At 50.2% G+C, this 23,051-nt stretch overlaps 1 protein-coding gene across 2 annotated transcripts in view; it reads left to right on the top strand.

The window, feature by feature from the left end:
* Window positions 1-22,637, top strand: part of SLCO2B1 (solute carrier organic anion transporter family member 2B1) — a 41,228-nt gene extending 18,591 nt beyond the window's left edge. Inside the window, exons 7-15 of one of the 2 annotated variants that reach the window (XM_032680480.1) lie at window positions 671-801; window positions 8,572-8,680; window positions 12,420-12,584; window positions 13,949-14,141; window positions 15,023-15,182; window positions 18,249-18,412; window positions 20,016-20,080; window positions 20,897-21,017; window positions 21,817-22,637. In XM_032680480.1, the coding sequence (XP_032536371.1) occupies window positions 671-801; window positions 8,572-8,680; window positions 12,420-12,584; window positions 13,949-14,141; window positions 15,023-15,182; window positions 18,249-18,412; window positions 20,016-20,080; window positions 20,897-21,017; window positions 21,817-21,991 (1,283 nt within the window). In that variant the 3' untranslated portion in view covers window positions 21,992-22,637. The remainder of the gene's footprint in view (window positions 1-670; window positions 802-8,571; window positions 8,681-12,419; window positions 12,585-13,948; window positions 14,142-15,022; window positions 15,183-18,248; window positions 18,413-20,015; window positions 20,081-20,896; window positions 21,018-21,816) is intronic. The other variant, XM_032680481.1, reaches the window with a different exon arrangement.
* The last annotated feature ends 414 nt before the right edge of the window (window positions 22,638-23,051 follow it).

Genomic DNA, 23,051 nt, shown 5'->3' with positions numbered 1-23,051 from the left:
GCACAGAGCCCTGAGGATGGCAGGAGAGGAGGCTGGGAAAACTGAGGGCAGACAGACAGGAGAATGGGATAGAATTCTTATTAAAGCATCTTTAAAGATCAGCTTCCTTTGCTTGAGCTGCAAAGCAGGCACTGGGTGATGGACCAGAGTGGTGGGCACCACTCCAGGATCCAAGTCTTCTGCCAACAGGGGATCCTTGTGTGGGTAGAGCGATTGTAAACAACTAAACCAGTGCTCTTGGATGCCAAAAGTTAACTGTAATTAATTTAATTTTAAACTTCAGAAGGAATTTTTCCTTCTGTATTGACAGCCATCATGACTTAATCCCTCTGAGCACTTCCAAGCTATTCCACAACACAGGTGTCCCTTCTCTGGAAAAGCGGTGATAGGGGTGCTTTCCTTTGCCTTTCTAGTTTTAGGATATCCTTGTCCCACTTGTCTCCATCCAAAGGGCTGAGTGGCTTTTTGGAGACCCTGGCAATAGCAAAGAATGAAAACTGATTTAACACCATGGGGTGAGAACTGATGGTCCCTGGATTGGGAACCACCACTCTGGAGCTGATTGATGTTCAGGGTGCCAGGGGCCACCCATCACCATCTCGTTGGTGCAGTGGGGTCCCTCCCTGTTTTCACTGCTGGTTTGATGCCCCTCTCTCTGTCTGTGTTGCAGCTGAAGTCCAGCTCACCCACGAGGACCCGCGGTGGGTGGGTGCCTGGTGGCTCGGGTTCCTGGTGGCAGCCAGCCTGGTAGCTCTGTCTGCAGTGCCATATTTCTTCTTCCCACGGGAGATGCCAAAAGAGGTAGGAGAAGTGCTGCAGGTGGATCTGTTGGCACTGCACACAAACCCCTCATGTTTAAATGCACATCCCTCCCTCTCCAGCAGAAGCTGAAACTGCTGCATCCATGGGAAAGTGGTGGTGCAGCTCAGAGCTGCATCCCAAAGCTGGAGGGGAGCTTGGTTTGCTCTCACCTCTCATGTCAGAGGTCCTTGTGATGCTCAGCAGCTTATGGATGTGATCATTTTGTGGTGGAGCACTGAAGCAGTGCCTGTGTGTTGATTTCTCTGTGTGGGAATGTGCAGCAGTGGAAAGGTTCTGTGTGGATTGTGGTCCTTCTCAAAGCCACCCTCCTGGCTCACCTGCAGGTGGGTCTCCTTGGCTTCCTTAGGGAAGCAATGGCAGTGTTAGGTTCAGTGGTCTCAGAGGTCTTTTCCAACCTAAGTGATTCTGTGATTCCATGGTCCTGCTCCTGCAAACTCAGGCATGGGCTGGGTGGGGTGTGGATGGAGCCCTGAGGAGAAGGAGTTGGGGATGTTGGTGGGTGAGCTGGAATTGTTCAGACAGGAGAAGAGAAGGCTCTGGGGAGACTTCAGAGTCCCTTCCTGTGCCTAAAGGGGCTCCGGGAGAGCTGGAGAGGGACTTGGGACAAGGGATGGAGTGACAGGACAAGGGGGAGTGGCTTCCCACTGCCAGAGGGCAGGGCCAGAGGGGATATTGGGAAAAAATCCTTCCCTGTGAGGGTGGAGAGTCCCTGGCACAGGTTGCCCAGAGAAGCTGTGGCTGCCCCATCCCTGGAAGTGTCCAAGGCCAGGTTGGACAGGGCTTGGAGCAACCTGGGCTAGTGGAAGGTGTCCATGGCAAGGGGGTGGAATGAGATGATCTTTAAAGTCCCTTCTAACCCAACCCAGTCTGTGATTCCATGATCTCTTTGGGGAGCTGGTGGGAGATGTTGCACCAGTAGCCCTTGTTTCCCTTCCGGGGGAGCCACATGTGCTCTGTGAGATGATCCATCCAGTTTATAGGAAATTTGAATAATTCATCAGGAGCCTTTTCTTGGAAGTGGGGTGTCCCCTGGGGGTGTTGGTAGTACTGAGGCTGGGGGGTGGTTTGTCTTGTTTCCACTGCAAATCCTCTCGTCCACGGGGCTTGGGCTCGGCTACTGCTCCCACATCCAGCTACCCTCACCCCCTCTCACTGGGACCTTTTTGCTGGCCAAAAGGATTTTAAATGCTTCCCAGCCCATAAACACTCTGGCTCTGTGAAGTCCTTGGAAATAATTGGCAGGGAAAAACCTCCAGCAGCCTGAGACTGTTGCTGCACGTCCTAATAGCATCTGTTTGCTCAGGGGATGCTCCTCCTTCTGGAGCCCACTGGAGTCCACTGTCCAAAAAAGGACACTGCTTTACTCTGTGTTTACTGCCAGGGTTTTTCCTGCTCTGGAGCCCTCCTGAGAGCTTCAGTGCTTATGCCAAGATGGGAAACAACTTGTGAGCTTCCCAAGCGCTTCCCGGCATGTCGGGAGGAATAACACAGAACAAACTGTGCTTTTAGGGGACGCTGCTGGGACATGCTTAGTTGGTGAAATTGTGCTCATCTCGATGTCTTGGCCACGCTCTGACCTGTGTAACTGCCTTCCACGTATTTTACCTTGAGGCAGCATCAAAACTTTCCTGTCTGAACAAGCCCGTGCACTGTCTGGTGCAGAATAATTCTGCCTGAGTTTCCACAGGAATGAATGATTCTTACGGAGGTTTGGGGTTTCCCTGCCTGGGAAAATGCGATCTGTTTTACCAGTTAAACCTATGGGGATGTAATGATTCACTCCTGGGTTATATAGGCCCTGAGGTTTGCAAAAGTGCTGCGAGGTGACGAGGTGAAAACTGCTCAGTCTTGCAGGATGAGTGTGCTCCTAAATTCAACATGCCTGATTTATCCTCCTGCAGCTTGGATGACTTTGAAGTCCTTAGGGATAATCTGTATTAGCAGAGCCTGCTCAGGGTATCACACTCCATCTTAGGGGAAAGATTCTTTATTAGGGCTGAGGGGAATATTAATTTCATAAACGGCTCTGGAGTGAAAATAATGTACTTTGTACTAAAAGAGGTGCACTTTTTGGCAAGTTCTGCACTCTGACCTGCTCAGAGGAGTTTAAGGAAGGAATGGGTGGATATTGATTTAAAAAGAACAGATTTCACTGCTCTACTGGCTGGGACCTGTAGGGAATGCTCCCACATGGCTGAGCACCCACATATCCCCCTGCTGCCCAGATCTTCTTGAATATTTCCCCATTTTACCATCTCCCTCAGAAAGCCTTTGGAATCTGCTGACAGTTAAAAAGCAACAACAGGAAAATAGTCTAAGTGATAGCAAAATCCTGCCCTCCTTGCAGGATGGGAGACGCCAAGGCCGGCCAGGCCTGTCCCATGGGGGTATCAGCACCATCAGCAGCAGGAAGGGGCCCTGCTTAAAAATGAAAATAAAAGCCCTTGTAGAAACTTTGCCAGGTGCTGTTCTGGGTAAAACATGTCTGCTGTGGGAGCACTCAAAGACTTGTTGGAAATCTGCATTGTCACGGGTGTTTTTTGGTTTGTACATATATATATTAATATGTATATCTAAAAATATATAAATGTGTATATATAAATCACTTCTTCTTGCTTGGCCTTGGAGTAAATCAGTGTTAGGTTAAGGACACAAGCAGGACAGCTTTTCCATCACAAAGGGCTGTGGAATCAGGCTGGGAGAGCTGGAGGGGTTCAACCTGGAGAAAAGAAGGGTCCAGGAAAACCTCAGAGCCCCTTAAAGCACCTAAAGGGGCTCCAGGAGAGCTGGAGAGGGAGTTTGGACAATGGATGGAGGGACAGGACAGGGGGAATGGCTTTCCACTGCCAGAGGGCAGGGTTAGAGGGGATATTGGGAAGGAATCCTTCCCTGTGAGGGTGGGGAGGCCCTGACACAGGCTGCCCAGAGAAGCTGTGGCTGTTCCATCCCTGGAAGTGTCCAAGGCCAGGGTAACTCTCTGATCTCCTGAGTCACTACCCACATGCTGCTATCTTTGGGAAGTAATTTCAGCTTAGTCCTGCCTCCATGAGCCAGAAACATTCCTTGGAGTTGTGTCCTGTATTGTGGGCAACTACAGCATTTAAGGGCTTTCCAATGGCTGTGTAGCCAAGGTTTAGCTCATGCTTTGCCATCTGTTGCTGTTCTTGTATCCCACCCCAAGTAGTTGTATTCCCACTGCTCAAGGTTATCCCTGTGCTGTTCCTTGGGCACAGTCTCTGTCTTGGCAGCTCCATGGGTGACGTGAAAAGGAATTGAAAAGGAGAAAAGTGCTCTCAGCAGCACCTTAAACAGAAGTAGGAGCATTGCCCTCGCTCAGCATTTCTCATGTGCAAGATATGTCTTGTCCACCCTGGTTCAGGTGACACTCCAAACACAAACTCAAACATCTGCATACACTTCCCCTGCAATGTCAGCACTTGGCATCTGCAGACAGATGTCTTGTGACAAAGCTCTGATGGATTGTTTGGGATTTTTATAGGTTTACATGTCCTGGTCATGTCCAAGCCCTGGTGGCTCCAGTTTGCTGTCACACAACCCTCTCTGGATATCAGATCACCTCACCAGTGCTTTCCTCCTATGCCTCACTGCTAGGAGGTTTCAAAAACTGATTTCCCTGCATGTTGCAGAGCTCTGTCCAATCTCCAGTCTGCATTTCAGTCATTAATTAGTTATTCTGTCCCTAATCCTGATTAAATATTCTCCCAATCTTTGCTATATTGGCATGGTTATGGAAAGCCTTCCTTGGCTGGGTCAGGGAAGCTGCTGATCCTCTGTGTTTCTCCATCCCAGCAGCTCTGCTTGTAACCAACCCATCCCATCCACAAGCTGGTTTGCCCAGTGCTGGACCAGTCTGGATCTGGTTTCCAGTGGTGCAGCAGGGCCTGCTGGAAGCACCATCTTCAGTTCTTCCTCACATCACACTTAACTCCTTCCATGGATCCCCTATATGCTTGTGCAGAGATGGTCCTGGTAATGTTTCTCGCTCTCCTCTCATTTCACAAAATCCCAGCATGGTTTGGGTTGGGAAGGACCTTAAACCCCATCCCATTCCACCCCCTGCCATGTGCATGGGATGGGGATACCTTCCACTAGCCCAGGTTGCTCCAAGCCCTGTCCAACCTGACCTTGGGCACTTCCAGGGATGGGGCAGCCACAGCTTCTCTGGGCAACCTGTGCCAGGGCCCCACCACCCTCACAGCCAGGAATTCCTTCCCAATATCCCCTCTAACCCTGCATTCTGGCAGTGGGAAGCCAGGACCCCTTGTCCTGTCACTCCATGCCCTTGCAAAAAGTCCCTCTCCAGCCTTCCTATAGGTACTGAAAATGGGGGTATTTTTTTGGAAACATTTGCTCTGTGATGCCTCATTAAAGCTCCTAAAGCACCACCAAAGGCAGCCTAGAAATACAAGGCATCATATGGAGAGTAAAGAGGGGGCCAAGAGGCAGGACACAGGAAAGGAATGGTCTGGTCTCTATGTTAAGATTTTCCCCAGGGAGCTTTAAAGACAGACACAAACAGCAGCTAAAAATACTCATCCCATTTCACGGGAGCAAGGTGCCCCTTGGCTGGTTATTTTAACACTTCAGGAAATAGGGTCCCTGGTGGGACCCACACCTGCTGGAAGAGCCATAATGAAGTGTTTGTAGGGAGCATGACCTTGTCAAGAGGAAAATAATTCTTTTCCAAGCTGTGAGGTTTTACATTTTGTTTGTTTAACATGAAAATAACTTATCTGACCTTACTTTTTACTGAGCTGGGAGTGCCAGAGTGCACAGCCAGAGGGAAACTCTGCAGACACCTCAAATTAAACAAAGAATACCTCTCTGTCACAGAGCAGGTCATTTATCCCTGTTTCCAGTGGTGGATTTGGATAAAACCAGGCTGATGGCACCTCTGGCTGCCCTTCTTGCAGGTGCAGTAGCAGGTGGGTGAGAGCAGGGAAGCTGCATTTGTTATCCTTTCCTGCAAAGCCAGTCAGTCATACCTGATTTATCCATGCCTGTACAGGGAAATGGGGGGTTTCCCCAGGTCAGGGTCAGGTTAGGGGTGCTCTTCCTAATGCAAAGTGTGTGGGAGCTTCATCCTCCTTCCTCACAAGCCTGTCTGCCTCCTCCATCCCCCATGAGGATGGAACTGATGGTGATAGAAAATCGCAGGATGGTTTGGGTTGAAGCGACCTTAAACCTCATCCATTCCAGCCCCTGCCATGGGCAGGGACACCTTCCACTAGCCCAGGTTGCTCCAAGCCCCATCCAGCCTGGCCTTGAACACTTCCAAGGATGGGGCAGCCACAACTTCTCTGGGCAAAATCTTCCAGACAGTTAAAAATCCCATTGCAAAAACATCAGGTGCACCAGGAACCTGAGTCCTTTGAGGAATCATCCAGAAAAATCCAAGTGTGGGGGCATTTTGCAAAGCTCAGTTTGTTTTTCCTTGGCATGATGCACAGCATCCTTGCAGGGCTCGAGCATCCCTGATGGTACAGCCAGCATCATTCCAGCATCATTCCAGCATCATCCACAGCAAGCAGGCAGGATTGCTGCTTTCCTTCATCCCACAGGAAGGCATTTCCTGATCTTTTCAGGCAGCAAAAAAATATAGCAGGGGCCAGGCCAGTGTGGGGAGAGGAGTATTCCTCCTCCAAGAGGGCTTTGCTCCATGTGCAGGGAGCAGCTGCTCTTGGGGTGGGTGCTGAGCCAGCACAGAAATCCCACTTGCAAGGGTCACACACAGAGACATCCCAGACTGCAGAATTTGGGGGAATTTGTTTTTTTTTCTGGATGTACAGGCTGTTGACTCCCTGAAGTATAATCAGGTGGAAGCTGAGAAAGCCACAGTCAGTAACAGCTTGAATGTATTTTTGGAAAACGCTGCAGCTTCAGAGCAGAGAGAAGAGACCTTGTAACTAATTGAAAAGTGAAAGGGAGAGCTGGATTTTATCTGTACATTTGAAAAATGTATTAAACCCTGAGCTCCAGCATTAAAAAAAACAGGAAGGGGGTTTCATCACTTTTGCCCTCAAAAAGGGAACGTGGCACTTGCAGCACAGGCACTTTGCCCTCTCTGGTGTTTAATAACCAGGCTGGGTTTCAGGGCAAAAGAAATCATTTTAGCCCAAGAGCTGCCTATTTCTTTCTGTCCATTAAGAACATTAATTGCTGTTGAATGAACCCATTTGTCCAGCTCAGATCTGTGCTGGGAGCTGCAGCAGAGCTGCTGCTGAGCCAGTGGGGAATGTCAGAACTGAGGCTGTTGGCTCTGTCTGGAAATACTCTGTGGTTTTCCATGAAAACCACACTCTTACTTGAACCCCTTCTGCTGTTACTCATGCACAGTAGCACATCTAAACTAATTAATGCCCTCTGGTCCAGTGATTCCCCTAAAAGCCTGCAGAGTAGGCTGCAGCCTGCAGAAGTTCATCCAAGAAATCCTCCACTCCCTTGGCTTCCGCTGGCTGAGGGGGGAAGGATGCCATGGGATGTTGGACACTTGCCTCTGGCAGGCTGTCATCTAGTGAGGCTACAAAGGACCTTGGATGCTCCAAGCACTCCATAGGTGGTGAGGCCCTGGCACAGGTTGCCCAGAGAAGCTGTGGTTGCCCCATCCCTGGAAGTGTCCAAGGTGTCCAGGTTGGATGGGGCTTGGAGCAACCTGGGCTAGTGGAAGGTGTCCCTGCCCATGGCAGGGGGTGGAACTGGGTAATCTTCCATGATCCTGGGGTAGTGACAACATGATTCAGTGTGGCTAAAAGAAATTAAAAGCACTAAGGGAGAAGGAGTTGCTTGAATCCAGCAGAAGTTTCCAGGAGCAGAAGAAGAATTAAAAGGGGCTGGGAGAGGTCAGGGATCAGTGGTTGCTCCCTGTTCCTGCCAGTACATCCCTGCTCCAGGTGGCTCTGGGACACAGAACCATAGAATCACAGAATTGTTTAGGTTGGAAAAGCCCTCAGAGACCACCCAGTCCAACCATTCCCCCAGCACAGACAAAGCCACCACTAACCCATGTCCCCAAGTGTCACATTCACAAGGCTGTTAAATCCCTCTGGAGATGGGGCCTCCCCTACTGCCCTGGGCAGCCTCTGGGAGATGAAAAACATTTTGCCTCCATCCCAGACCCCCTTCTTACCTGGATTTGTTCCCCCTTACAATTGCTGCCTCTTTCCTTGCCGTAAGAGGGCACTTGCACACTCGGTTGTTGCACCCAGAGGCACAGGGGACCTGCTCATCCTCCACCCAAAACCAGTGTCCAGACTGGTTGGAAGCTGGGTGGAGATCCAAGTGTGTCACCCCTTGGATTCTTATGACTGTTCCCTCCCCACACTCAGAGGTAAAAAAGAACCTCTGGGGAGGAAACCCGTCTCCCTAAGGGTATCCATCTTTCCCACTGCAAAGGTTTACATCTCCTGGATTTCCATATTCCTGGGAGCTGAGCACACAGCGGGCTGTACCTGGGTAATGTCACAGCTTGGCGTTGATGAAGTATGATCCATTCCTGTTGGGAAAGGTGGGGAAGCTCTGTGCCCCTGTAACATGGATATGTGGATGCTTTCAGCCCCATTGGAATCCTGGCAGTGTGGACACAGACAGTGATGGCCAAGCCCAGGATCATTGCAAACTCCATCAGCAAGAAGCACGATCTGGTGTCTGCAGGGATTTGGGAGAGGAGAAGTGAATTCAGGGGAAACCCTGGCATGATCTGTGCAGTGACAGCCTGTCCTCTGCCCCCAGGTGGTGAATGGGAAGGAGAGTGACAGCAAGAAGAAGGAGGACATGCTCAGCCAGCTGAGGGCGAGGCCTGAACACCCACAGAACCTCTCTCTGGGCGAGTTCATCAAACGTAAGTGTGAGAATTCCCCCCTCCCACACGGACAGGGCTCCTCTGCTGGCACAGAGGATGAGCAGTGGGATGTGCCATGGGCTGCAATGCCGGTAGGAAAGAGGGATATTCCTCCCTGTGCTCAGCCCACCTCCTTGAGAACCCCTCAAGATGCAACTTAGGCACACTGTTGGGTTCCCTGGAAGTGTCCAAGGCCAGGTTGGACAGAGCTTGGAGCAATCTGGGATAGTGGAGGGTGTCCCTGCCCATGGCAGAGGGGCTGGAACAAAATTACCTTTAAGGTCCCTTCCAGCTCAAACCCTCCTGTGAGTCTACGCTTTATGGCTCAGGTGGGCAGGAAACAGAGGCCAAAATCTCATCAGAGCCCAGATCCAGGCAGGAAAGAGGGGTGCAATCTGTGAGCCTGGAGCAGAGACATGGGAAGGGAAAGACCCTCTTCAGCTGGAGAGGTTTTGCAGCTTAGGTGCATCCAGAACTGAGCAGGAATCACACTCACAGCAGCACTGGCAACTTTTCATCCTCAAAAAACCTCTCCAGACCCCCTCATGAAGGCTAGTGACAGCATCCAAGCCAGGCTGACCTCCTGTCCCACCGAGGGTGGCTGGCACTGCCTGGAGCCAGGGTCTGAGCAGCTAAAAGCAGAAGGGTGGTTCGAATCCAGTAATCCACTGCAATTAACTTGTTTAGGAGTGAGTGAGCTCTTTGTGCTGAAGAGCTTAGTCTGGGGAGGCTACTGCTAAAGGTTGGGTTGGGTGTTTTTTGAAGGAAATATTCTGCACTTTGGTAATTACTTATAAGAAATGGCCTTCTGAAGTCAGTCCGTGTCAGCTTCCTCCGTATTTCCTGAATATTGTCCCTTTAATTTGTTGGAAACTGTCTGTGTTCTGAAGGTCAGTGCAGGGCAGGCACAGCCCGATGAGCGTGGGCAGGTTTTTATTCTGCTGCTCTCTCGCCTGATGCTCAATTAGGGGAGTCAGGCAGGGGGTTATTCCCCCCCTGACCTTGGGGCACTGTCATTTAGAAAACCTGTGTTTTGGAAGCAATTGCATGGGAACAGATTTATAGTGCTCAGATGGGACTTTCACACTGACACTTTGCCTCTGAAACATGAATAAAAATGAGCTCCCTGCCACTGGGTGGAGAGAGAAGGAGATATCCTACCTCTGCTGGAGCTGCAGGTTTGGCTCGGGGCTTGTATCAGAGTTGCTGTGTCAGGGTTGTGCTCAAAACTCATTATTTGTGAGAATTTATCCCCTCAAACTCAGTTCTGAAAGAAACAAAGTGTCTATTTTCTGTCAAGAGAGCAATTTTGCTGAAATCACCAGGATCTCTGATACAAACCCCTTTTTTAGAGCCAGAAACTGGGTGGTGGGTAGTGTGTGTGGTGCTGAGAGGGGGACAATTCAGGTGAAGTCTAAAGATTTTTCCTTCCCATTTTGTCAGTCTCCTGCTTGTTTTGTTTCTTCTATTTTTTTTTTTAATTACAAACTAATTTATGAAAACAGCATTTGGAGATTTTCCATCCTGAATCACCTTGGAAGTGTCCAAGGCCAGTTTGGAGCAACCTGGGCTAGTGGAAGGTGTCCCTGGCCATGGCAGGGGGGTGGAATGGGATGATCTTTAAGGTCTCTTCCAACCCAAACCATTCCATGAAAAGGAAGCATTTTGCCATGTGTCCTGTGGCCCATGGGGACAAGTAGAGAGCAAAATCAGGCTTGTGGGATTTTTTGCCAAGTATGGCAAACAAACCAAGGATGAGTTAGAGCCCATCCCAGGAGGTTTTTCAGGGTGTCCCTTTCTCTGGGCTTTGAATCTCTCTGGAGCAAGGTGTGATGAGCAGTTTGCAAAGCCCTGGAAACTCTCAAGGACAGGAAGGGCTTTTCCATCCCCAGTCAGCAATAAGAGGATGGAGCTGTGGACAGGATAAATGCTCAGGCAAAGGCATTTCAAAGCAAGGAGGTCGATCGCCCCAGAAGGGAGCAGGCTCTGCTGCCTGGAGTTCTCCAAATCTAGGAAAGTCAGAGCTCTGTGATGAAAGATGTGACACTGGCTTGCACCCTGCTCCTCACACTCACAAGGTGCTCCTTTTGCAGGCATTGGATCTGCTCACAGTAATGAAAAAACTAGGATTTAGCCAGCCTGGAGTAATTTCCATTGCTAATTTCCAGGCTTCTGTTGAAAACACCCGGGAGGACGTGCAGATTCTGTTGCACACACTGGGAATTAATCCATTAAAGGTGATCTTCAGAGCATTTAGAACACTGTGCTTGTGACTTGTTTGTTACTCTTGTGGTCCCTACAGACAGTTTCAAAGACATTTTTTGATTATTATTGTACAGTTTCCACTTGCTTTTAATATCTGCCCAGCTTCCTCCCTGGAGCTGGGAGGGAGATCCAATTAGTCACGAGGAGGTGATTGCAGAGGACAGAAATCTTCCTGTGACCTGCTCAGTGTTGTACTTTTTAGCTCTGATCTGGGGTGGCAGAGGGGGCATAGTTTGATTGAAAAGACCAAAAACTCTGGGGAAAAGAGCTTTTTGGTGGAAGATTCCCACCAACTTCCAGAAAATGCTGAATTAGCTCGCAGGAGGTCTCAACGGAGGTTTCATATTTGCAATATGTCTGGAATATGCTTCAAAAATCAGGATTTTAGTGATACTTAGGAGAAAAACCACCTCCCTTCTTGGGTTCACATTGGTCTAACAGCCCATTCCCTCTCCAGTTGCCTGCTGCCCTCCCAGCTCTCCAGTGGTTCAGTATTTTAGGGTCCTTGACCACGTCTTGCATGCTTGGACCCTCTCTAATGACCTACTTTTGCTACTCCCCAACATTTTTGGCTGCTTGCCTGACCCCGAGAGCAGAGTGCTGAGCTGGAGAGGCAACACTCCCATGAACAGGAGCTTAGCCTGTGGATTTGGAGGACCCTGCTGCATCCACAGAGGGTTCTTTTGCTCTTCACATAACATTTAGGACAACTAAAATAAACACACAGCTTGGGGCACCTCCCAGAAGAGCACCAGATAGTTCTCCCAGAGCTGCTGTGCTGGAACAGATAGAAAGATTGTCCCATTTGTTTGGGAGCTGCTAAAAGTTAACACCATTAATTTATGGCAGGCCCTTGCATTAATCCTCCCTGTTAATTCCTTATCTCTGCTCCAGCATATTGGCTTTCCGAGCCCTCATCTGGGAAACTCGTCATCTGTTTGTCTGGAAGTTGCCCTTTGCAAAGCCAGGCAGGGAGCACGGGGGGGAGGCAGTGGCTCAGGGGGAGCAACAGCAGCAGAGAAAGTGGGTTTGGGGTGTCACAAAGGAGAAATCACTCCAGGATGGACAATTCCAGCCTCCCAGCTGGAGGATGTCAGCACTGGGCACCCTGATTCCTCCCGGGGTGTCTGTCTTTGCTAAGCAGGCTGAAGATCCCTCTTCTCCAGGGTTCAGCCACAGGGGAATTTGCTGGAGTGTTTCTTGCCTGTAAACAAAGAAAAATTGCATTTTTTATAATTGAAACAAAAAGGACATTGAAATTGCAACCGTGGCAAACAAATAAATTAACTTTTAATGACTTCCCATCTCCTCTTGTGTTTGTGTTAGCAGAAGCCCTGCCAGAAAGCTCCAGGGAAAGGGCTGGAACGAGATGAGCTTTACAGTCCCTCCCCCCCCGAGCCTTTCTATGATTCTAGGATTAATATTTTGCTGTACCCCTGCTCTGTATGCAACAGCTTTGCCCTTCTCCTTTCAGGTTTTCCTCTGGTGCTGTTGAGGAACCTGCGTCACCCCGTTTACCTGCTGGTGGTGCTGGCTCAGGTCAACATCTCTGCCATGGTTGCTGGTTTAGCAACGTTCATGGGCAAGTTCCTGGAGAGACAGTTCTCCCTCACAGCATCCTTTGCCAACATGATCATTGGTAAGTGTTGCTGAGCACTCCTTAAAAAAATGATGTGGAAATTACAAAGAATTCCTCTGGAGCTGCTGGTCTCCTTCCATGACCCACAGACAGACATAGCACAAGGTCCTTGCCCATACACTTGCTCAGCTCCTATCTGCTTGCTTTCCTTCCTTTCCACTGCAGCCTGAGCTTGCTGGGATATTTTAAGACCTGGAGAAATGTGTGTTATCTAAAGCTGTTCTCTGTAATCAAGGAGAGGAAGGGAACTCACTGCATCGAGGGAGCAGGGAAACATCAGATGTGAATTCTGTGTGTTCTGTATCAGGGATTACTTCACATCCATATTTGGGTTAACAATCTGAGGTGTGCAACAAAAAAATCAGAAGAAAGTGAGCAGAGCAGGCTGGCAAAGCCCACCACCCTGGGCTTAACACAGGCAGGAAGGTTAAATGCTGAAGCAGTTGTGTCTTGCCCAGCTGAGCTGTTCCCAGCCTTGATTTACCCTCTCTGTATTTCACGGATGAACTTCCCTACCCTTTGTTCCCACCACCGAATCTTGCTTTGCTACCTTCTGATAGATCAAAAAGCTTTCTGTAGTTGAAAATTCCTTCCTTGCAGGGTATTTATGGGCTGAAAGCAGCCTCCCCATTGGTTCTTCGCTGAATTAAAAGAGTTTGCACTTCTGGAGCTGAATTTTGGGCTCCCATTGTAAAAATGGGGTTTGCAGAACACTAAGACTGTGGTGGAAACCTTCACAGTTTTACAAGGGTGACAATCCTGCACTGTGTGAAAATTAAACATTTTAGGTTTACTTGGTGTTTCCTCCTGTCTACCCTGAAAAGTCACAGTTTCTGGGTGAAGCACAGCTTCCCACTGCTCCCTACATCTCCCATCCGTGGGTACATAAGGCAGCCAGTTTGCTGTGGGATCCTGCTGGGTTTGAAAAGCAGCTTTTTTGTAGCATTATTTCACCAGTCCCTGCAAAAACCTTGGTCCCTTCTGGATCACCTGTGCTGAAAAATAGAACTTCAACAGCAAATCTTCTGGGCCTTTGCTGTGTGAAGGGACTGAGATGGTTCAGAGGATGGAAAACAACATATGATGATAGGACAAGGGGGAATGGCTTTAGATCAGATATTAGGAAGGAATTGTTTGCTGTGAGGGTGGAGAGGCCCTGGCACAGGTTGCCCAGAGGAGCTGTGGCTGCCCCATCCCTGGAAGTGTTCAAGGTGTCCAGGTTGGACGGGGCTTGGAGCAACCTTCCAAAGCTAGTGGAAGGCGTCCCTGCCTGTGGCAGTGGTTTGGAACAAGGTGATCTTTCAGGTCCCTCCCAACCCGAACTGTTCTGTGACTCCGTGATTCCATGACCTGCCTTTCCCCAGGTGCTGTGAACATCCCGGGGGCGATGGTGGGGATCGTGGTGGGCGGTGCCATCCTCAAGCGGTTCCAGATGTCCTTGAGGCAGTGCAGTGCCATGTGTGTCCTGGGCATGCTCCTGTGCCTGCTGGTGGCCTTCCCCCTCCTCTTCCTTGGTTGCCCCACACAGAAGGTCGCGGGCGTCACCTACAGCGACAGGTACCAGGCATGGGCAGGTCACTCCCAGGGCTATGGGCACACCCCAATCCAGGTGCATTCCTCGGGGGGGGGGAGGTGTGAGTTAAGCATAATGCCCAGAAATAGGTTTATTCCTTCAGGAGAAATATTTAATGGTGATAAAATAAGGCTAGAAATTGTTGTGGATAAACACTGAATCCACTGTATCCTCAAGTTTAGGGCAGAAAATATATTTTTAATTTATCCCATGCATGGGATCATTTGAGCTTTATCTCCTTAGAATTAAAACCTTTTTAACATAAAGATATTTAGGAGCAGAGTTGTAAGAGTCCAATTGGTGGGATTTCCTACTGAAGAACAAGTGTAGCGTGGAACCCGAAGTAAACACATTTTTGGCACAAACAGCACAGGATTAAAATTCCATCTTGGAAAGCAGAGCAAGTTACGCACCCGTGAATAATTTGGGCAGGGGCCAGCCCTGGGATCACACCTTCAAAGCTGTGGCTGCTTTCCTGTGCAGCTACAATGTGGGCAGGAGCTTCTTGTCTTCCCTCAAGGCTTGATCCAAGTTTCTGTGAATCCACACGTTCAGTGTCTTGTGGTTTTGGTGGAACCTGGTCCTGGCCCTCAGTGGGAAGCTCAGAACGTTGCAAGTACCCCAAACCCCCAAATATGAGGGAAGTGGGTGACTGCCTTGACCATTTGTGGTCAGGATGCTTTGCCCAGGCAGAGCAAAGCCTTGTGGGGTTACAGTGGAATTTCCCCACTCACGTATGGGGAAGGTTTGGTTGAGCAATCAAGGGGTTTTTTACTAATCTCAATGTACACGTGGCATGTTTTCTATGCAAGATGCATATTAGTGATGCTCAATACCTTGCATTAATATTTTCTCCCTGCTGCAGCTCTGAATTTGGGCACCACGAGTTGGAGTGTAACCTGCAGTGCAACTGCCCTGAGAAGACCTATAACCCCATCTGTGGCTCCAACTCCATCGAGTACACCTCGCCTTGTTCTGCTGGCTGCAGGGCTGTCAACATCCAGGAGGACACCAACATAGTCCTGGTGAGTCATTCCCACTGTGCCTGTGGGATGGCTGAGGAGGGATGACCAAGGCACTGGCAATTACTGGTGTTTGTTAGTGTTGGACAAGCTCTGTGTGATCCATGTGGAATGAGCAGGGAAGGTTGGGCAAAACAGCAAAGAGAAACCTCTGAGGCATCCAATATTTTACATGTCCTTCCACACTCACCTGACCCCCAAGGGAAGGTTTTGCTTCCCAAACCCTGGCTTCCTTCCTTGAGCGGACTTTTTCCATGGAAGATGCAAAGACCTTCTGCTTTCCCCTCATCCCCAAATGGTCACCAGGAAGGTCACCTTCCTGAGCTGTGTCTCCTGTGGTGGGACAGGAGGATGTGCAGGATGGGAAGGCCAAGCAGAGCACTTTGCATGACCCCAAGTCTGTGGATGCCCTGCTGTGATTTGCCCCATCCTTGAATAGGCACCTCCCAAAACCAGGATCCCAGTTTAGGCATCACATACCTGAAGTTCCCTGGAACTGGATGGAATCCATGTGCTTCCTCTTTTTTCTGGGGTTATGAAGGGAAAATATCCATACAGGAGGTGCCCACTGTCACATTTCTTGGTGTCTTGCACCAGGTGTCACCCAAACTGCTCTCCCAAGAGGATTTGCCTCAGGGAGCAGCTCTGAGTGCTTTGAATACCTGGAAAATCATTAGCAATCCATATAGGATGAGTAGTTTCCCCGCTGTGTTCTTGGCACAGGATATAATGGCAGCATGGGACTGTCTGGGCAGTTAGCAGCATTTTGTTAATTAACAGCTCTTCATTTTAATAACAATTATGTTTTCTGCCAGAGCTTAGTCCCAGATGTGCTTTTCTGCATCCCCAGGCCTGCCTTTTGTGCAGCAGATCCTTTTCAGCTGTTTTTTTCTGCTTAAAGATGCCTCCAGCCCTTTGACATCCTGTTCTCCTCAGTGTGTCCCACTCCTGCATCCGTTTAATCCTATAATTATGTGTAGCCACAGCCTACAGCAAACCAGGGCTGCTCTGATGTGCCACGCCAACACTACTCGGCAAAGCCACCATCAGCTCTTCCTTTCAGTATTACCTGTTGAATGAAAGGAAAAAAGACATTAATGCATTTATGGCATTCTTCCAGCACCTGTTTTGTTGGAATTTACACTTTCTTACCATTTGCAGCCTCTCTGCCAGGGCAGGGACCTGTGGCACTCATTGCCTGCTGCTTTCCATGTCCTAGGGTTTCCAGAACCCTCCCAGTGTGCAGAAAACCTACAGCTGTGTGCTCAGCTTTGCTGCAGCCCTTCCAGAGGAGCCTACTTTGTCTCCTTTTAAAGTTCTTGGATGCTGAAAGCCATTTGCTGTTTGCATCAGCTGATATCCCCCAAATTCCATGGCAGCAGCAGGAACCTCCAAATTTTATTCAGGAGTAGGACCTTGCAGTGACAACCTGTAGGTGCTTTGCTGTTTGGTTGGGTGCAGTGTGACCTATGAAGTGAGGTGACCACAAGGACTTCCCTGGGAAGCTCTCCCTGCTGGAATCTCCATTGCCACAGGGCTCTCCTGGGTTTCTGTGCCCCCTCAGCTCTCCCTGTCCGCAGTCATGGGTGGGATCAGCTACCAGCCAAGTCAGATCTGAGCTGGTCAGCACACATCCCAGAATTTAGAGTCCAACAAGGTCCCAGCTGGGACTTGCTTTCTCTCAAGAAAACAATTTCTAAATGGTGCTTTGGTGATGTTTGACCTTGAAAAACCCTGGGCTGGCTGTGTGCCAGAAGCGCAGCCCTGGTTTCAAGGCTGCTCTTGGGTTGTTCTCCTCCCCCCAGGTGGTTTTTCCCAGCCCTAGTGTTGCATCAGCCTTCTGGCACTGCTGCCCAGACAGTGCCTCTCCCAGGGACAGACCCCCCAGAGGCTTTGTGGTTTGTGCCCTCTGCTCAGAGGGTTTTGCAGCTGGGGTCATGCTCCCTGCTCTACAATCCTCTGGGGTTTGGAATGAAAGGGGCAGAGCCTTCATCCCCAGCCCTCTGTCTGCACTTGGCTCGTGTGAGTCCCCTCAGTGTGGTGACCCTGATTCTCTGTAGAAGGTGGTGGTGACACAGATGGAGTGAGTTTTATTTATCTGATTGCTTTTTTTTCACTGCTTGGGCCCAAATTCGCCCCAGCTCTCACTTATCTGTGGGGGGTCCTCTGCAGACCCACCTCTTCCTCCAGAGAAGGATGAGTTTGGTTTAGTCCTTTTCGGGTGGCTGAAGAAGATGAATCCCAGTGTTCATTTCAAATATTGAATCCTCTTTGCTAGAGATGGGAGGAGGGATTGTGTCCCTTTTCATCCTAACTCTCCCCCCCATGCTCTCAGCCAGGAGCAGTTCCCTGTGGTCACAAAGCCACTCTGCAGGCAGTGCTGTAGGAACAGGGTTTTGGGGGACCCTGAGCTGCTCCTGCCTCTGGGATCAGCCTTCTGCAAACTGCCACCCCTTTGTAAAACTGTGCAACCAAAAGATCATGCTGATTTTATTTAAAAGTCACTTCCAAAAATGAAAAGAAAAAAGAAAAAGGAGAGAACTGGAACTAAAAAATGGAGAAAAAGAAAAAAAATCCTCATCCATCACCTCGAGGCATCTTCCCTTTGCTAAGGCTCTGTCAGTTATTTATGACCCTCTCTCAAAGGTGAGGTTTTATATTTTCCCCTTGTAAGCGTTTTCTGATTTAAGACTCCTCTGAGCCTGGGCTCTGGCTTTGGCTGCAGCTCTGCCCTGCACACAGTCCCTGCGTGAGGGGTCTCCCAGCAGGACACAACTTGGGTACAGGTGACAGAGCCCAGGCAACCTGTGCCAGGGCCTCACCACCCTCATAGCAAAGAATTCCTTCCCAGTATCCCACGTAACCCTGCCCTCTGGCAGTGGGAAGCCATTCTCCCTTGTCCTGTCTTTCAGTCCCTTGTCCAGCTCTCCTGGAGCCCCTTTGGGCACTGGAAGAGAGGTGTCCCTGAGTGCTTAGTCCCTTAGTTACAGACACCCTCAGTATGGCAACTGGCAGCTTTCCATTCTACCTTCAGATGAGCAGCCTCTGGCTTTTCTCTCCCCTTTCCAGAACTACACCAACTGCAGCTGCATCTCCGAGAACGGGAGTTTCGCCACTCCCGGACCTGCGGCACTGGCTGCTCCCACCTCTTTCCTGCCTTTCGTGGGTCCTGTCCTGCCTGGCCGGGATCCTCGCCAGCACATCCCACACCCGTCCTTCATGCTCATCCTCAGGTGGGCAGCTGGGTCAGTCACGGTCTGGGTGCAGCCACAAAGGCCTCCAGAGGTGATGGTTGGGGGTCCTTGGGTTGAGGAGGAAGGTTTTCTCCAGCTGAGGGTTAAACCAGCCCTGTGTTACACCTCGTGCCCAGTTCCTCCCGGTGCTCTGACATGGATTCTGCATGTGTTGGTGCCTCTGCTCCTGCCATCTGGCACTGCATGTGGATGTCCACCTTCCAGGCTGGGAATGGGAGCAGGCTGGGCTTTGCTGGCAAGCCCTGGCATGGCTGGGCAGGACAGCAACATCAGAAGTATCTCCAAGCTGAGACTTGCTTTTGAAGACCTTGCACTGGCAGAGTTCCTGCTGCTGTGGCACCACAAAGGCTCTTCCAAGGTCTCCTTGGCCATTGCTGCTGAATCCTGCAGAATTAAGCAGCAAATGGAGACTTCAGGCTGCTGGAGGCTTTGCCTTGGAGCTGTGTGGCCAGGTGCTCCTGGAAGGCACTGTGGTGGGTGTCACACCTGAGCAACACCTGGTGGGTGTCACACCACAGCATCTCCACCCACCCATGGGGCCATGAGGCTCGCAGGAACCCCACATGGCCCTCAGCCGCCCCATTCCTGGTCTCAGCACAGCCTTCAGAGCCAGCAGCCATCCTGTTCCTGCTCCCCACCCACGGCTGGTACCTCAGCAAGGAGATGCACCATTAACTCAGCATTGATTTAGCTCAGCAGTATTTTGGCTCGTTTTAATGCAGCTCTGTATTGAGTTAAGAAGTTTAATTACCTTCCTTTGCTTGGATACAGCCTCCCTTCCCAGGGCAAAGAGGCAATTAGGTCTCCAGCTTCCCACCCCCTTGCAAAGGTGCCTATGGGGCAGCAGCAACAGCCTAAACATGAGACCCAGACTAGTGGGGCTGGACCCCAGGATGGGCTGACCTGGGAATGTGCTGGAAGAGAGGGGAAAACCATGGAGGAATCCTTGTATTAGTCTATAAATGATGCTTCCAAGCACATTTCTGTGGTTGAAACATTCCAAACAGTTGCTTTTTAGAATAAAGCTGCGGTTAAAATCTGTTTTTACTTTGACTGCAGGAGCTGTGAGTGCTCCAGGCAGTCTGAGAGGAAAGGGGAGCTGAGTCCCCTGAGGGTGATGACCTGGATGTCCTCTGCCACCAAATCCTCTCCCATGTGTGACCAGCAGGAACCACAGCCTGGAATATTGATTCCAGAAAACTGGGGTACCACTAAAATAGACACTGGGGCTTCCCACCCCAAAACCAGCCACTTCCTCAGCATGTAAATCCCTTGTTCAGTTACAAAAAGCATCCCTTGTGTTGCTTGTGTTTTACTCATGGGAATTCTTTAAATGAAAAGCAAAAATACTTTACCTGAGCTCCTCCCTGTCTTTTAGGGAGGATTTTCAGGCCAAGGAAAAGCTGTGGTCAGTGTGTGGCCCTAATGAATGAAACCTCATCATCTTTGCTGACCTACATGGGAACTCCCTGGGGTCCTTGGTGGCTGGGATGAACTTTTTGGGTGAGGTGCTGTGCCAGGGAGGGAAACATCCACCTTTGTGGGATTGGCCAGAGGGCAAATTTTCCTTTTTGTTTTTCAGGAGCATCCAGCCTGAAGACAAATCCTTTGCTGTTGGGATACAGTTCATGCTGCTGAGAGTTTTAGGTAAATTAAAATGTGTTAAAAACCCATCCTGGAGAATAATGGCAGCTCTTGGAGGTCTGGAGGGATTTCATCCCTGATGTAGCAGGAGTACTGTGTATTCAGACTAATCAAAGCCTGTCCTAAGCCAGAGAAAGATGCTGCATTGCAGGGTCTGGGGGGCTGCACATGGGGAGGGGACAAGGCACTTCCGTGGGGATAAATTACATAATTTAATAAAATGAAAGGAGGCTGGAAATACCTTTAGATTCAGGAGGTTGACCCTTGTTTGTGGGTAGATATTGCTGTGTTTGCCTCCAGCACATCAGGGTGGCTCCAAACCTTGTCCTGTAATCCCACTAGTTATTTTTCCGATGGTGAAAATCCACGTTCATCTGGAGGCTCCCAGAATATAGCACAGCAGTGGTGGAAAGGGGCATAAATGCTCAGGGCATGAAGGAGGTGAGCACTGAGATAAGTTCAGGGAGGTGGTGGAATCACAGTCTCTGGGAGTGCTCAAGAGGTGCCTGGATATGGTTTAGGGGTGATTATGGTGATGCTGTGTTGACGGTTGGACTTGAAGATCTTGAAGGTCTCATCCAGCCTTGATGATTCTGCGATTCCTGGAATGAGCAATGAGAAGGAAGAACTTCCATCTCGATGGGGAGCAAACACACAGCCAGGCCTTGGCGTGTTGTGCAAGACCAGTGGCTTCATGGGCCACAGCAAAGGCCATCCCGAGCCACTTCCCAGCCCTTTAGCACACGGGGCAGTCACCAGGCTTGGGTGTGTGCCAGCAGAGCAGCTCCCTTGGCATAACCAAGCCCTCTCTGCTTCCAGCGTGGATGCCGGGGCCCATCCTGTATGGCAGCGCCATCGACACCACCTGCATCCTGTGGGAGAAGAGGTGTGACAGGAAGGCAGCCTGCAGATACTATGACAACACTCTCTTCAGGCAAAGGTAGGGCTGACCCAGCAACAGGAGGGCTGAGGGGGCAGAGGGAAACCCAGGGGGAACGTGGCACCCACCTCTGACATGGGATAAATTGCTGGTGAACAAACAGGGGCACTCGCAACCCCCTGGGCCGGGATAACCCCCAGCAGTGGCCAGGAATGGTTTGGAAAACCACTGGCACAGGCCCAAACCCCACCAGGGACTGTGCAGACTTGCTGCTGTAGCCCACACAGGTCCAGTTCCAGGAGAACCCCTGCAATCCTTCACTGGAACAACCTCCCTGGGGACACAGTAGAGTCCTCCTCACTGATGGCTTTCAAGATGAGAGTGGACAAAGCTCTAGACAATCTCCCCCAGGCTCCCTTTCCCATGGAAGTTTGGACCACATGGGTTTTTGAGGTCCCTCCCAACCTGAGCTGTTGTGTGATGCTGTGGTGACTCCTTTTACATGGATAGACAGAAGCAGCCTGTCCTATCGTCTTCTCCATGGGGGAAATGCAGCAGTGGGGATCAGCCCAGCCCCAAACCTGCCTGTGAGGTGCTGCAGGGGGCCTGGGGACATTGGGTGTTGGTGCCCTGGGGTTCATCTTCCCATAAAACACCCCAACTCGACACACAGAAGACACCAAATGCAGCCTGTGCATGGTGAGGAGGCTGGGAAGGAGCTCTAGGTGATGATGTTCCATCCCCATGGCAGGTTCATCATTGAATGACTCTCTGACCAGTAACCGTGTCAAGTTCTTTCCACCCTCAAGCCCAGGGCAGTGCCCTGGCCACCCTGATTTGTTGTGTTCCCACACCACAGGTACCTAGGTCTCCAGTTTTTCTTTGAGGTGGGAGCCTTCCTGTGCTTCGTGGCTGTGTACGTGATCCTCAGGAAGCAGGAGAGGGAAGCCAGCAAGGCAGCAGAGACAAAGGCAGACCCAGAGAAGGAGAAGCTGGCAGGAAAGTCCACAAAGACCCCGGAATCCAAAGTGTGACACCAAGAAGGTGACTCGTGATCTGTGTCTGGGGAGGTGAAGCCACCCACCCCTGAACTGTGAAGGGTGGATGGTGATGGACCATGGGGCTGCTTCCTGATCTTCTGGGTGGGAATAACTCCTCCTGCACTGCCCTGGAAGTCCATCCATACGTTGTTCTGCCTCTTCCACCTTGGTGGTGCAGCTTGTTCCTTCGCATGGATTATTCCACTCACCGTAACCTTTGGATGCTGCAGCCTTCAGGATTTATGTCCTCCAAAGCATTTGTTCCTGCTGACAGTCTTGGTGATGCCAGCACTGAACATTAACCACACAGCCGAAGAGTTTTGTGTGTGTGAGGGTTTTTTTTTAGCAATAAATCATTTTTAAGAAATGTTTTTTTACTGAACCCATAGATCTCTGTGAGTGATGGTCTGTCCTTGCCCCCAGAATGTCAGCTGTGCTTATTGCCTTTCCTCTCAGGGTGTTAGCCTTCTTCCTTGAAGGCTTCATCCAGCTCCACCTGACATTGCTGGGATTTTTGTCACTGGCTGTGGACCTTTCCAAGGACCAACCTACACATCTGCTGAAGCTTTGGTGGTGAGGGGCAGGGATGAGGATCCTGGGGAGGGGAAGACACCAAAAGGAACTGGAGAAACTCCAATACCTGCAGGCTTGGGGCACTTTGCCAGCAGGGCCACATTTTGCAATAATAATAATAATAACTCTTATTTTTGAGTTATCAGTACTTATTTTCTGATTCTCAGTGCTTATCACAGGAGGTTACTAAAACACCTGAGTGTTCAGGCTCTTTCCTAGTTTGCAGCTTGACAAAGACAGGACTTTTCCCAGAGATGCACTATCAGAGAGGGAGGTTGAAGCCATCCCTGTCCAGACTGGGCAGAGCTCTGAGCTGAGCACAAAGCCCATCAGCCTTGTGCTCCTTTAAGGGGTTTCTGTCTGTGATTATGGGGTAGAAGTTGAGACTGTGGTTATTTTGGTGCAACTGCCTCTATTTTCTGCATTTACCCTACCCTGGGGCTCCTTTCCTCTCAAGCCCAGATTGTGTTGCTGCTCTCTT

The sequence above is a fragment of the Chiroxiphia lanceolata genome, chromosome 2 (genome assembly GCF_009829145.1).
Source record: "Chiroxiphia lanceolata isolate bChiLan1 chromosome 2, bChiLan1.pri, whole genome shotgun sequence".
NCBI lineage: Eukaryota > Metazoa > Chordata > Aves > Passeriformes > Pipridae > Chiroxiphia > Chiroxiphia lanceolata.
The sequence above is the reverse complement of the archived record's forward strand: the minus strand, read 5'-3'. Positions and strand labels throughout refer to the sequence as shown.